Source organism: Dermacentor andersoni, chromosome 1 (genome assembly GCF_023375885.2).
Source record: "Dermacentor andersoni chromosome 1, qqDerAnde1_hic_scaffold, whole genome shotgun sequence".
In the NCBI taxonomy this organism is placed as follows: Eukaryota; Metazoa; Arthropoda; class Arachnida; order Ixodida; family Ixodidae; genus Dermacentor; species Dermacentor andersoni.
Window position 1 is genome coordinate 91,149,378 of NC_092814.1, and position 14,890 is coordinate 91,164,267.

The 14,890-nt window shown below is 47.6% G+C and overlaps 1 protein-coding gene across 7 annotated transcripts in view; it reads right to left on the reverse strand.

Moving 5' to 3' along the window:
* Positions 1 to 14,890, reverse strand: part of kis (chromodomain helicase DNA binding protein kismet) — a 192,244-nt gene that overhangs the window by 59,617 nt on the left and 117,737 nt on the right. For all 7 annotated transcript variants that reach the window (XM_050191669.3, XM_050191666.3, XM_050191667.3 and 4 more), the window contains 2 exons: positions 6,307 to 6,514; positions 4,742 to 4,887 (listed from right to left, as the gene is read on the reverse strand). In XM_050191669.3, coding sequence (XP_050047626.1) covers positions 4,742 to 4,887; positions 6,307 to 6,514 — 354 coding nt within the window. The remainder of the gene's footprint in view (positions 1 to 4,741; positions 4,888 to 6,306; positions 6,515 to 14,890) is intronic.

The window sequence follows — 14,890 nt, forward strand, 5'->3', positions numbered from 1 at the left end:
GGGCAAGCACTTGAATATCCCAGACGAGTCTCTAATTGTGTCCCCCTCTGCACTTACCTCAATTTCCCGATTATCAAGGCTCTGTTCACAATAATATTGATACCTTAGATTCTTGAGCACTAATCTATCACTTTAACTTCACTTAATGTTTGCCTTTGTGTCCCTTTAACCCTTTACCTCCTGTTCATGAGTAGAGTCGTCATGAAATTTTGTACCAATACAGTTGAACCCCTTAATAAGAAACGTATACTGGGCAGCAGTTTATGTCTCTTATATGAGAGGTCTCCTATAGCAGGGTGCCAAGTTCTCATTTTCTACCCAGCCCTTATTTTGATATTGGTACCGTACATTTAAAACAAGCACAAAAGAAGGCTAAAACAGTTGAAAAAGGTTTATTATTTGACATTTGTTGGTTGGTTTGCTTCATGGCTGCATTGACAGTGTTCTTCAGCACAGCTTCTTCCAGTCAAGAGTTCCTTCATGGTCACTGGTCCAAAGCTGTATCTACAGTCAACGACTGAATTTTCGGACGCCCAAATTTTCGGACATGCCTGATATTTCGGACGTCTTCGCGGCACCGCCACAAGCCCCATAGAATCAATGTATAAGGACATCTGAAGTTTCGGACGCTCGAACCCCCCGCCGTCCAATTTTCCAGACTTTTTGATGGACGGAAGGAATTTTTGCCTCCTCGCGCAGCGCCCTTGAGAAGGAAATCCACTTGCAGCCGAAGCATATCACAGCTTTGAAGCACAACTAGCCAAATCTAGTCCTCACACACCGATTTGGTCTGGCCACACTGGCTATGTTCATCGCCGCACTTCTGCCTCCGGTGGAGTTTCCGGAGCGGCGCCATTTTGTTTGTTTGTTTGCGCAGGCCACGTTTTGGCTAGCGTGGTGTGTGGTTGTCTGTTGTGTCAAGTGTGCTCTGCGACGCTAGGCCTAGGTGCTTCGACGCTCGTGAGCGAACTCCACTGTTCGCAACTTGAGGATTTCGCTTGCCTTCGATGGCGCCCACTCCGTCTTCGTCGTCCTCGCCGATGGCATCGAAGCGCGGAAAGCAGTACCGTCGGACGACGTGATCAACGACCTCCGCTCTGCTGGGGTTTCCATACCCACGGAAATAACTTTTGAACAGTTTGTTGACGCTGACAACGAGCTCGACTTCCGCGCAGAACTGACTGACGAGGAAATAGTCCGTCACGTTGTGGGGGATTCAGAAGACTCCGATGTTGAAAATGAGGAGCCAATGCCTGCGCCACCTACAGGCGCCGAGTTGACGCGAGCACTGTTGACTCTTTCATCGGCGTACAGTGCTGACATGACCCTTGCTCAGATCGAGGCGAATATGATCGCATGCAACCGGAACGCCGTCGAAACAACAATGAACAAGTTCTTCAAGCCACTGCAGCAATAACACCGCCTGCCCGACGATGCACATGTACATAATAAACCGGCAGTCGACTGCATACAGAGTTTTTGAGCGCCTCTTTTTATAACCACTTCACTGATGCTGTGGCAGGGTTTCGGAAGCCTGTTACTTCGCCCTTTACCTCTAGATCTGAGAAAAAAATAAAAAGGCTGCGTTTTTTTGCATGCATTCATTTTTTCGGACTGGCTGAATTTTCGGACGTTTTTACGTTCCCTAGAGGGTCCGAAAAATCGGTCGTTGACTGTAGTCCCAACTCCTCCAAGTACTGTCATGACCTCCCCAGAAGTCATTGGTGCTGCACAATCACTTTCATTCTCAGACACACCTGTAGCATTGTCTTCACTTTTCTCGTTTTCCTTCCCCATCCTGATTATGTTCTCATCACCGAGGTCTTCTGTAACAGCAAGACTGTCATCCACTTCAACAGAGCCCTGAAAAGTGCCTGACTCATTAAAGTTCCTCTGAATGATGGGCCAAAATTCAGGCTCCTCACTCACATAATCGAAGTCTTCATCAGCAATGTCCTCGTCTGTGCCTTCCTGCTGCAGATTAAAATCCGCTTTACGGGAGCACCCTCTCAAAGTGCTCTTGCTAAAGGGCCCCTCACCAGGCCCCATAGCAAATTTTGGTTATACACTGGAAGTTGTTACGTGTCCTTTAGGGAGCGTTCCGCCTCAAAAATTGTTCAAATTGGCTCCTTATTAGCCGAGATAGAAATATTTCGGTGCCGCAAACCCATGATTTCAGAAGGCAAACTTCACTGCAAAGATATACGCTCGCTCCACTTGGGCCGCCTCGCCTTTGCAAGCGAAATTTCTTCCCTGCGTTCTCCCAAACTGGACCTCGAGGATCACGTAACGCATAAGCACCGCTTTCTTTTTTTCTTTCCCCCTTGCTTTTCCCCCCTGCTTGAGAACAAGCAGATGAAACGGAAGTACATCTCTCTTGCTGCAGTGCGTAGTTAAAAAAAAAAAGAAAAAACTTGCAGACATTCAGTTTGTGTGTTTTATTATTTCTCTAAGCCTTAAATCGTTTTTCAAGCAACATATTACACAACTAACAGATGTTGCTTTTAGTAATTCTCGAAGTCACGTGTCACTACGAGCGATGCCACAGTGCAAACAGGTGTACATAGGCGCACAAGCACGTGTACGTCATCCTCAGCTTGGAGCATGGCGGCCGCGAGGAGAAAAGAAAACGGTGTTCGGTTTGAAATTTCAGGTGTTTCCACAACGCATAATGATGTAATACTTTGCAGGCTCGATCGTTACCACGCAATGTATGCTCTGCACCTGTCGGCTCAAAATGGCCGGAGCTGGTGAGGGGCCCTTTAATGTCGTTACAGGAGCCAGATAGCATTTCAACTGCTGTCCTCCCGTTGATTGTTGTTTCCTGCTTCTCCAGCATATCAAACAACAGCCGTTTAACAAGCCATCCTCTGTACTTTCCTTTAACAGCTATTGACCCCTTGATCCATAGGCTGTAGCAAAGATGTGCAGCCAGGTGGGAAATAGCTCAGCTCAACAGCTTTCAATGGCGGGGTTTTCGTGTATACTGAACAGCTGTTTAAAAACATGAGAATTTTTCCAATTTTCAATGCCAGCTTCTGATCAAAAGAAGTCAGCCATTTGATAAAAATCTAAGCTGTCATCCATGCAGCCATGTTTGCAGTGAACTCTACATTTGTACAGTGGTTCTTTAGGCAGTGTGGGTTTTTGGACTTGCAAATAACCAGAACTTTTTCTTTTTCAGTTTCGTCCATATTAGTACAGAACACAGCTGTAACACAATCTTTGGACTTGCCTCCACTGCAATCTTGATTAGCAAGGGCAAACGATTTTCCAAAGAGCATTTTGAAAAATATTCCCGACTCATCCAGGTTGAAGATATCGCAAGCCTTTCTTTCTCTCAGCAATGTCTAATCTTTCCACTGCCTTACGGCATTTTCGTCGGCAGCTTTGTTTTCGCCACAAACAGCTTTGTAGCTGATTCCGTGCCTACGCTTGAAGCGGTCAAACCATCCTTGACTGGCCTCAAAATCAATGCCAAGCCAAAATGCAAGCTGCCTGGCTCTGGCTTGAACAAAGAGTCTGCTGAGCACTATGTTCTTGCTCCGTGCATCCTGCATCCACAAAAGAAGTGCTTCTTCTAAGGCAGGATGGGATGACTTGCGCAGTTTCGATCTGCTTGCTGCGGTTGGCACTTCTTTCAAAAGCTTCTCTTGTCGGGTCCAAATACCGCCGATTATCTTTCTAGACAACCCAATTTCCTGGCAGCATCTACTTGCTTCATTCCGCACTTTATATCCGCAATGATGTCCAACTTTTTACAACAGTCAGGAAAAGTATGGCGCTTGATGGAGCTGTCCGTCACACTTGGGCGGTGACAGCCAGGCAACGACAGTGAATAAAGACAACAGCACATGGAGAAAGAAAATTGGAGAAGTATGGCAATGGCAATTTGGCTACACACTGTGGACAGTGTTGATTGGGTCATGTGCAGGCTTGCCCAGGAAGCAAAACGAAGAAATTATAACGAAACTAAATAATATATATATATATATATATATAGAGATGTATAAATGGTGAAAATGATGGGTAAAATAGACATTCCTAAAAGCATAGCGTTTGAGATTTATGGCTTGGACTGTTGTCGTCCTTAACCACTATCGGCTTTTTTTTGTTTTGATTCGGCTATTGTTTTGCTTTCTGCTGATTCTTAGCTCGCTCAAGTGCCTGCACACACGATCGCACTCGTACCCTTGGCGGTGCAAGAGAGAGAGACAGGATTACAGTTATCAAACATTGACCTCCTCATTTTTTCCTTTCTTTTTGTTTTTCATGTCCATTGGTATCTGTGGTGTTAGCAATTTATTTGTCTGTTGATGTGTCGATTATTGTACATCATATGGAGGGCGAGGGTTTAGGCTTTTTCACAGCCCTGTTCCTTTGCTTCCAACATGCTTACTCTACTCATGCTCCCGCCCAACACAAATTAATAAGCATTAATCGTAGGAATTTTCCAGCAAAGGGCATATAAGCTAAATTTTCTAGAATATAAGCCCCTCTCTTTTGTCAAAACAAAAGATTGCAAAAGAAATATGACAGCCTGCACAATTTGATGTTTATAATAACATTACATTTCGTGCTCAGACTCCATGATGCCCTATGCATCTGCTGTGATCTGAGTCACTCATCCCCCCCCCCCCCTCTCTTCGACACTCGTTTTGGTCATCATGGACAAGAAAAATGTAAGGCTTGGAATTGATGAAGTTCTATATAGCCCAGAGCAGGTGAGACAGAGACTTGCCTGTAGTAGATGCCACAGGGAAAGGGTGCCCATGGTGGCCAACAATCATCACAGGAGGTTTGGATGCAGACTGCGCACGAACAACTTCCCGGAAAGAGAGTTCTCCATCATTTAGCAGATGATAATCCATTCTGCTTAAGCCATACCTGCATATAAAAAATAAAATCCTGAGTTACCAAGAGAATAACATAACCACAGACGGGGGTACAACAAAAGGTACTAAACAAGATACAAAACAATAACATTTTTATCATAATTTAACGTCAGAATACAGCACACTCCTTCCAAAATAAAGTTTATAAGTGACCAATATTCATGCTAAATTCTCTGAGGAGCTGTCAAGAAACCTCCACATAGCTTCAAGACACTTTTGTTCACTCGTTCTTACTACGGCTCAGACCACTTACAACGTAACCGATTATAGTGCAGGACCGGATATAACGTGGTCTTTCCTTACTCTCGTTTTTCCTATATAACTAGATATATGTGATACCAGTTATAGTGTAGCCGTGCGAGCCAAAATACCGGTTACAGTCAAACCCGCTTACAACGATCCCAGGTATAATGATCTATTGGTTATAACCACATTTCACAGCATTTACGATTTTTCAACCCTGCCTATTGGAACTGTGTCCAGAAATGACGACTATTTTCAAAAGGACTGTGGTGTTTCACAACACTGTCTTCATTGCTGATGGCGAAGAAACAGTTTGTTGTGCCCTGCTTCTCAGTGGCATGAACAAACTTGTGGTGTTTAGTTGATGCCATGAGCGGTTTTATATAGCCTTTACCATCGTGGTACAGGTTTATGTCGCATGTACAAGTCGTGCGAAATCTTAAGTGCTCGCTTTTCCTGGATGACACAAAACGGAGAAATTCTAAGTATAGGACATGAAGAACACATAAAAGTACTTTTTCTTGGGCTTTGACAATGCCATGGTGTCAACGGAGCTATGAAGCGCAAAACGCTACGACACCAATCTTCAAAGCATGCTTCAATCTGAAGCAAGCAGAGTTAGACCAAGCTAGGCATAAACCACCCACATACATATGACGAACTTAAATCTGATTTTGGATAGCTACGTAACGTGTAATGGCAATAACAATGTGGCTGTGCTGCAAAGACAACAAAGCCTTCCCCCCTCCACCCCCGGCACAGTGGTGTCGGAGATTCATGACCGTGCCCAAAAGATCGGGAGGATTGGTCGGAATTTGGAAGTGTCCAGGGCAAATCAGCAACGTTGTTGGCAGGTTCGCATTAGTGAAGTTATGCTCAGAATGAAAAAACTACACTGTCTAAAGACAACTTCATTTCATTCAAAGCATAACTGAAAAAATAATTATGCTGCGCCAACTACACTGACTTGCTAAACACTCTTGCCAATGAGATCTCTTTTCTCTATGTTCCGCTATTGTGAAAAATGCAGTGACATGTAGTTCAGGAACAACAAGACCACGGAAATTGCTCTTGGAGGAGAGAAATGGCTAAAGTGGCAAAACTCCAAGGCCTGTAGGCAACCAGAGAAAAACCAACAAGCTTTAAAGTAGGAATCAAAAGCGCTTACTTAGCTGCACCAATGAGCAAATCTTTATCGTGCCGTCCACATATCCACCAGTCCGGAAGGTCCATAGAAGGCTGACACAGTTTCAGCCTCTCATCCAGTTCAGGATGTGGCAGAATCTCTTCCCTTATTTTACTCAGCAGCTCAATACGTTGCAAACAGCGTGTGGCTCTCTCCTCAGATATTGGCTCAACAACGTATTGCAGGTTCTCTGTAGATTAAACACAATTCAATAAGACATTAGTAAGATGTTATATAGGTTCCTATTGTGATGCCTATATGCACTACAATAATGCACAGGTCCTCCAACAATGTCTCCCCACAATCGCATTTATAGAAAATCATTTAACAAAAATCACAAGGAAATCAATATAATTTCGATCAATTACTGTCCCTGCTTTTGAAGAAAACAGACAAAAATCATATTTATATTGTACATGACTCTGCCAATGCCACCACGGCGAGTAAAGGAACCAATCATGTTAAAAAACAGTTAAATAGGAATATTTAAGGTTTTCTAAAGACAAATTAAGAGTTATTACACAACTGACAACTAGCAAACTATCTTCAAGTTTTAGGCCCTGCTCCATCTATGGGAGGGGAAAAAAAACAAAAACCAGCGCCTGCCAGGTATATGTCAAAATGAAAGAACCAAAAGCACTGGTGCAGTAAAACCTTGTTAATTTGGATTTACTGAATGCTTTGGAAATCCTGTTTTCACCTGGCACAACAGCAGTGCGGAAGCTGCAATTCTCGTCATCTCATGACTGATTAGCGCTCGCGGCGGCGAAGGCCTCCTTGCAACTTCCTTCGCAACGCGGCCACACCGAGACACGCCTCTGACTAATGCAAGGACATTCCGATTAGTTTTTCGCCAGTGAGCTGGTCACTACCAGATTGACAACTTTGCAGTGAGTCAATATGAAATTACTGTTTGCCGCAACCGAAGCTCCGGCTCGGTATCAGCGGATAACAGTGCGCACTTCCCAAGCCGAAACGCAAAGCCATCGCTAGCAGACTCGCTAGCAGCGCCAGTGGCATCAGTCAGTCGCTGCCATCTCTTTGCTGCACAACGTTCCTATGCGACTTCGCGCTGCCTCCCGCAACCTCCCGATAAGCGAGGCAGCTGCGCCAAGCTACGCTCCGTTTGCGGCAGCTGGTGTGAACTTGTCCGAGGCTTACAGACGGTTTATATTGTAATATAATCCGTCTGCCTATACAGTCGAACCCGGACATATCGAACCCGCATATTTCTAATTATTGGCTATATCGAACACAGAGATTACCCCCTTGAAAATACTATGTAAAAGTATAGGACAATTGCGTAGTATACCGAATTCCATTTTCATCGGACATTCGATATATCGAACGCCGCGCTGCACCGCGCCCCTGGAAGGTGCGCTTTTCCCAAAGACATTCGTGTCCAGTCCTCAGGAGAAAACATTTCTGCAGTCAGTCAGCAGGCTCCTCCTCTGCACATGCGCGGCCGTCGCCTAGCGACGGAGACGCAGAGCCTTTCCCCCTTTCTTGCGCCCCACCGGCGCGAGCTCTCTCGCTTCTCCTGTACCGCCGGCGTGTGCATTGCGCAAGGCCATTGGAGCTCAACGAAGAGAGTGTGCGGCATTGAGACGCGGCGACGTTTCCAAGCCACGCTTCCTGGGGAAAGGAAGAGAGTGAGGGGTCGGCACGGTCGCTGCCAGAGAGGGCTAAAAAAACGAAGCATAGCGAAGCGGCAATTGCACCCACAGCGCCTTCGATGGCATATTCTGCCGATCTTTTTCCCCGCTCTCTTCTTTCTTTTCCCTTTGTCGTTCCTTCGCAGCCGCACTGACTGCCGCTCGAACGTTGGTTTTTTATTCTATGAACAGGCTTCGCTCGGACTGCTCCATCTGCGCATCGCGCATTTTCTTGTGTGTACCTGTGTTACAACGTGCCGTGTGTAGCATGTATTATTGCGGTCATCTGGTGAGCTATGGCATCCGCGGACATGAAAAAAGAGGAAGAATCTGGACTTTGCAAGAAAGTTTGAGGTAATCCGGCGTGTCGAGAACGGAGAAAAGTCCTCCGTGGCAGACGCATTCCGCATTCCGCAGTGTACTTTAAGTACGTTGTTAAAAAACGAGCAGGACATCAAGCTTAAAGCAGGTGAGGAAAGTCGCTCGGCAGCGTGTCATGTGCGCCCTACTGCTTTTGATAAAGTGGAGAAGGCACTCTATACGTGGTTTCTTGAAATCCGAGCGAAAAATATTCCCGTGGATGGCCCGATGTTAATCGAAAAGGCCAAATGGTTTGCTACGGCTCTTGGCGAAGAGAACTTTTGCGGTGGCACTGGATGGCTGCAACGGTTTAAAAACCGCCACGGCATTGTAGGAAAGGCCATTTCAGACGAAAGTGGGGCTGTCAGCAGCCAGGAGATGCAGCAGTGGCTTTCTGAGGAGTGGCCGAAGATCACTGCAAAGTTTTCGCCTGCAGAAATCTTCAATGCAGACGAAACTGGTCTCTTTTGGCAAATGTTGCCGAATAAGACACTCGCTCTTCATGGGACCTCATGTCACGGCAGTAAAATGAGCAAAGTACGTGTGTCGGTACTGCTTGCAGCTAAATCCCCTCTATCCACACGCCACCGCCACTTTCTTAAGTAGCGACAACCTTTGTTGTGCACAGCCTTTTCTTCTCACACCAAATCCAGTTCTGGTATTTCCGGTTCCGGAATTCCGGTTTAAAAATTTCCGGTTCCGGCGTTTCCGCTTCCTGGAGTTGCGCTGCGGGAATTTCCGCTTTGACTGCTGTTAGATGATGATGAGACGCCCGCGCGTGCTTAGCAGAGCTGTGGCAGTCACCATAAGAAGAATGCAAAGGGGACAAGCTGTTGTATTCCGCTGAAGTAGTAGTTCGCGATCGCTGTTTTCCAAATGCACGAAAAACGGCAGTGGTCTCCAAGCGCCCACGCACTACATTCCACTGTACGTTGTCGCTCGTGTCACAACCCGCCGCAGGTTGACGCGAAGCAGTGAACACGAGCAGATCGCTGGTTACAGTAAGCGGTGGTTCTTGGATGGAATCGCATTCACAGTTTCAACCGCAGCTCGTGCAATTAAAGCCTCTCCAGCGACGCGAAAGTAAACAACGCTAAAAAACAAAGCGTCACTTCCACTCGGAACAGGAAGCTGCAGCTACGTAAGTTCTGCTTGACGCCGGAAGCTAAGGGGGTGAGTGGGAGAGGAACATGGAGGAGGAGGTCAGGTTGGCGGTACTTAACCTGGTAGGCGGAAACGTGTATAGAGGGGCTTTACTTGCAGCCAACATGGACGGCTCGTGCAAGCTACGGCCATTCATGATCGGGAAGAGCAAGTCACCACCGCACTGCTTCAAGAACTGTAAACAGCTTCCCGTCCGCTACGGCTGTAATAGGAAGGCCTGGATGACACGTACACTTTTTGTTGAATGGCTGCAGGCTTGGGACGCTGAGTTGGGCAAGTCGGGCCACCGAGTTTGCCTTCTGGTAGACAACTGTTCGGCCCATCAAACGACTTGCAAGCTGCAGTACATCGAACTGAAGTTTCTCCTGCCGAACACCACAGCGAGACGGCAGCCCCTCGACCAGGGTATCATAAAGGCATTCAAGGTAGGCTATCGGAAGCGACTTATTCAACGGCTCCTCGTAAACCTCCGCATGGGAACCGATCTCAAGATTGACCTGCTCCGCGCGATCCAGATGATTACCGGCGCTTGGGGCGACGTGAAGGAGGCCACAGTAGCCAACTGTTTCGGCAAGGCAGGCCTTGAAGTCGCCGAAGATGAATGTCCGGAAGCTTTAGATGACGATGAGTGCTTGGAGGACGCGTTTTGTGACTTGTCCAATTTTCCCGGTGCCGTCCCATCCGAAATTACTGTTGATGACTTCATTAACGCTGACAGCGAAGTTCAAGCAGTAGCCGACCTCGCTGATGAGGACATTGTGGCCACAATAGCTGGCGTTCAAGACGGCGATTCCAGCGACGACGAGGGCAACTGTGTTTTCGAAGAAACGTGTCCGTGCACAGCCACTGAACTGGCGTCAGCGTTCAGCCTGATTCGGCGCTGCTGCGGCAAAATGGAAGGCACTGGGCTCTCGCACCTGGATAGTCTCGAGAAGATTGAAACTAGTGTTTTCAACTTCATTTCCCAGAGGAAAAAGCAGCCCAAAATGAGCGATTTTTTTTCCGTGAAATAAAGCGCTTTCATATTGTGTGCACATGCTATGTGATTCGCGGCTGTTCCAATCGGTAAGCCACGATTTTTTATGATCGCGAGTGCTTTTTTGGCCTATATCTGTATATCGAATTTTCGCTATATCGAACTATTTTTCGATCCCCGTCGAATTCAATGTATCCGGGTTCGACTGTAAGCAGCGGCGTTTACAGCGAAGACCTTGGTGCTGCCGCCAATGAGGGTGCCGCGGGCGACCAAGCCCTAGCGTCATGGGATGCTCTCCTTGAAGCCAGCGTTGTGCCCAACTGCAACACCTTCTGCACGTACGTCAGTGCCAATGTTGACGCGATGATGACGGAAGAGCTAACAAAGGTGGAAAGTGTATGCGCGGTGACACGGGTGCCTAATGACAGTGACAAATGTGTCAACGACAGCCTGGAGCCCGATACAGTCGCCGACCGTTTATTCGGACCTCACGGGGACTGCGGAAATGTCCGAATAAACAGGTGTCTGAAAAAGCAGATTAAGAAAAAAAAATTCCTTTATTTCCACACACTTATTCGGGCTCGGCAGTAGGCGTGAAGAAATCATGAATGCGCCGTTGCACGCTGTTCCGTTTACGCGCAATCAGATAAGCCTGAATCTCGGAGAGGGTCGTACGGTCACTATAGGCGGCTGAAAGCACAGTCACTGCTTGTACACACTCCGCCTGCGACAGCAGCGTAGCACGTGGTGCGTCATCTTCTGACTCGGAGTCATCGTCTGGCGGCGCAGCAGAAACCTGACGAATGAACTCGCCGTCGTCGAGTTCTGCGCATGTCAGTACAGCAGTATCAGCACCTGTGAAACTGTTAAATGAGACGGTGTCCGGAATCGCAATGCAACCACTGCGCAGGTCTCGGCAGAACATTTTCGGCATCAGTAGGGGAGCACATCAAAAGGTGACAAATCCTAGGCCTCCCGGCACCCCCTTGCCGGCATTCCCCAGCGCAGTATGCGCGGGCACTGTCGGCGCCATTAGACACTTGACGCAATGTTTTCGTATGGCGCGTTGCATCACCGCAACTTCGACACAGCACAGAAAGCAAACATCACCACGCCGTCATGCCGACATCAGTCGCACAAACGAAAAACCTGGCCTACTGGCAGCGTCGTGCACGAAGAAACGAACAAATCAACTGCTGGATTGTCTTGACATGGCATACTAAGCTGAGACCGGAACTGCTGTAGCTACAAACCAGGCAGAAACAATGATGATGAGCAGGGATTTACAGTAGCGCCACTTCGTGGGGCAGCAAGGCGGCTCCGTTCAAAGCAAAAATGGCGTTCAGCAAGTCGAACCATGCAACGATCAGAGTCAGTGCATGGTGCTCTCGATTGAGTTGGCTCAAGGAGTGTCCGAAAAATCCGACAAGAGGTTGCAAAGCGTCCGAACTTTCGGCAGTTGTTATACATTATGGTCTATGGGGAGAATGGCGGTGCCGTGAAGCAGACCGAATAATCGAGCATGTCCGAATTTTTGGAGTCCGGAAAATCAGTCGGCGACTGTATTGGCGAACCTGACCTAACAACGCCTACACAAGCGCTGGATGCGGCAGACCTGCTGCGCCGCTTCTTTGGCGCTCACGATGACGGCGAGGACGCACTCGAAATAGCGGCTGCAGTTGAAAAAGCCATCATTTGCCTGAAGAAGACGCCACAAAAATCTATCAAGGACTTTTTTTCTGCGAAGTGAGCCGCCAGCTGCTGTGCTGTTGATCCATCAGTGATGAGCCGTTTGGCGTGAATAAAGTAGCAATTCCTTGCTGTCTTTCTTTCCCTTTTTTTCCGTGCGACGGCTGTTTTCTTTTTCGCGTGGCAGGCTGCTGTGAGATTTGGTGGTGAGTACATCTGCTCTTGCTTGCTAATTGTGGATAGAAATGGATAGTGGCTATAACGAACTAATGGTTATAACGAAATAATTACGACCCCCCTTCAACTTCGTTATAACGAGGTTTTACTGTATATTCCTTAATTACACAAGCGTGCACCCGCAGTCTGCCGTCACAGTACCAGCACCGATACACTTGATAAGCGTGCTGGCAGGCTTTCAGAGCTATTTCAGACATGCCTGTGGTGATTCAAGCCCTTGGAGGCAGTAGAAGGCATGTTTTTTTTTTTTTTTGACGTTCTTTCGGCCCCTCAGGGAGTTCAAAAAATCGGATGTTAACTGTATTGCATATTGAAGTAACCCCTTTCGAGGTGCTTGTACTATTTTTTCAAATGTAGTTGGGCTTAGAAGTAACATGGATGCTCTATAGTACGTTGGTACTATCGCGCTCAGTATGAGCTACACCACGCGAACGCGTGGCCGAGCGCTCTGCAAGGTTTTACAGTGGCGCCGATTGTGGCATGTTTTCGAGCTATCTGGAGAGGGTGTAGCTGTTCCAGCAAGCGCGCTGTAACCCCTCGTCCCTGCTTATCTGAAGGACACCTTATCTGTTTCTTGTTCACTTTGATTTCGCTGAAGCTGAAACTGCAAGATCATGCAGCACTTTTGCCACCGACCAGACGTGGTGTGCGAAGGTTATCAAAGACAGCGCTTTCTTCGTCCAAGAAGGGCTGTGCGTTTAGACATGATTTCAGCACTGATAATGCGCCTCAGCGTCCAGCGTAAACGCGGAAGCAGCCACAATGTGGGCCATGCATTGTTTTCGACAGAGTGTTAGCATAGCCCCTGTGCTAATGCGGCAACGTGTTGCCATTGCTGCCACCGCCGTTCTCCCTACTATAGCAACATTTCCCATTTGGCCGGAGCAGCCTACTTTGTTCATTTGCCGCAACTCCTGGGGCCCATGCGTCGTCATTATAAACTTCCCACCGTGCATGATGGCTCCAGAACACACCACGCCTTCTTGATATGCATTAAATTGTTCCGTAATTTTAGAGTGCACCACTAAGGCCCCAAACTCCGATTTCACCGATCATTACCGGTGTTACCAGAATACACTAATTTCCAGTCAGCTCATCCAGAGGATACTCTTTCTAGATACATAAACGCAAGGTCGTGTGGAGGGTATTTTTGTCTAGGGTACTTAATTGCCTTTCCGAACAGTCGTGTGGTTTGGTTTGGTTTGGTTTATGGGGTTTAACGTCCCAAAGCGACTCAGGCTGAGAGATGCCGTAGTCGAGCGCTCCGCAAATTTCGACCACCTGGGGTTATTTAACGTGCACTGACATGAAAGAGTCGTGTGATCAGTCAAACATATGTTCAGCCCGAATAAAAAAGAATTTTGTTCTCACTAAGATAGCTTGCGTGCTGTAAATGCTAAAACCTGAGATGAATGAAGAAATCGATCACTGTTGGACACCCGGGACATTTTGCGAGCTGACGAACGTATTCCTTTTCATTACCGTATTTACACGATTGTAAGTCGACCCCTTTTTTTAAATTTGGAAGTCTGAAGTTGGGGGGTCGACTTACAATCGAAACCGAAACATGGCCCCGCCAAAATAAGCGATACCAACGGGAGCTACAACGTAGTTAAAATTTTATGTTTGCTCTATGGCCCTAGCCATATTTTTTCGCTATCCCGCGTGTTTGTTCGCTTTTCGGAAGAGTTTTTCAACATTTTTGAGAGTTTTACAGTGCATGCAACACTCATGGGGGGGTGTCGATAGTTGATGGAAGCGCCGCTGTTCCCATTTGCGGCGGCACCCTCAGAACGGCGGCGCTTGCGAGGAGTATCGGTAGTTCATGGAAGAGCAGACACCGCTCGCTGGTTTCTCTTTCTCTGTTTGAAAACATTGGTATTGGCATGGTATTGGTTTGACGCGTTCCACTTGACTGCCGGCTACGTGCTACTTCTATGCTTTCCCAGTCGTCATGAGTGCTCCAGGCCCACTAATCGTTCGGCACTCGTTCACAGCAGCGTTCAAGAGGGCTGCCATCCTTTACGCCGAAGAAACAAATCACTGCACAGCGGGCCGCAATTTCGATGTTTCTAAACGGGTGGTGCGAGAGTGGCGACTGCAGCGAAGCGAAATTTTCACCTGTGACGACAAGTGATAAATTTCCCACGTGCCAAAGTCTGGACGCTTTCCGGAGCTGTAGGCTAAGCTTGCGGCGTACGTCGCTGAAATCCGTGATCGGTCCCTGCCAGTGAAGTGCGACGTGGTCATGAAACAAGTCCGGACCTTCGCCTTAATTTTAAGGTTCTGCTCCGCTGTGAGTACAACGAGTGGCTGGCGGCAGAAGACTGCGAAATTACGCCAACCGGACCTGTCAAAAGAGCCTCCCTGACGGCTGCGTGTAGTTGGGTGCATTTGGCGTGGGCTGCTGTTCTGCAAGATGTCCTGGTGCGGTCGTTTGCCAAATTTGAAATTTCGCTGGACCACGACGCGCTGTGGGACCGTA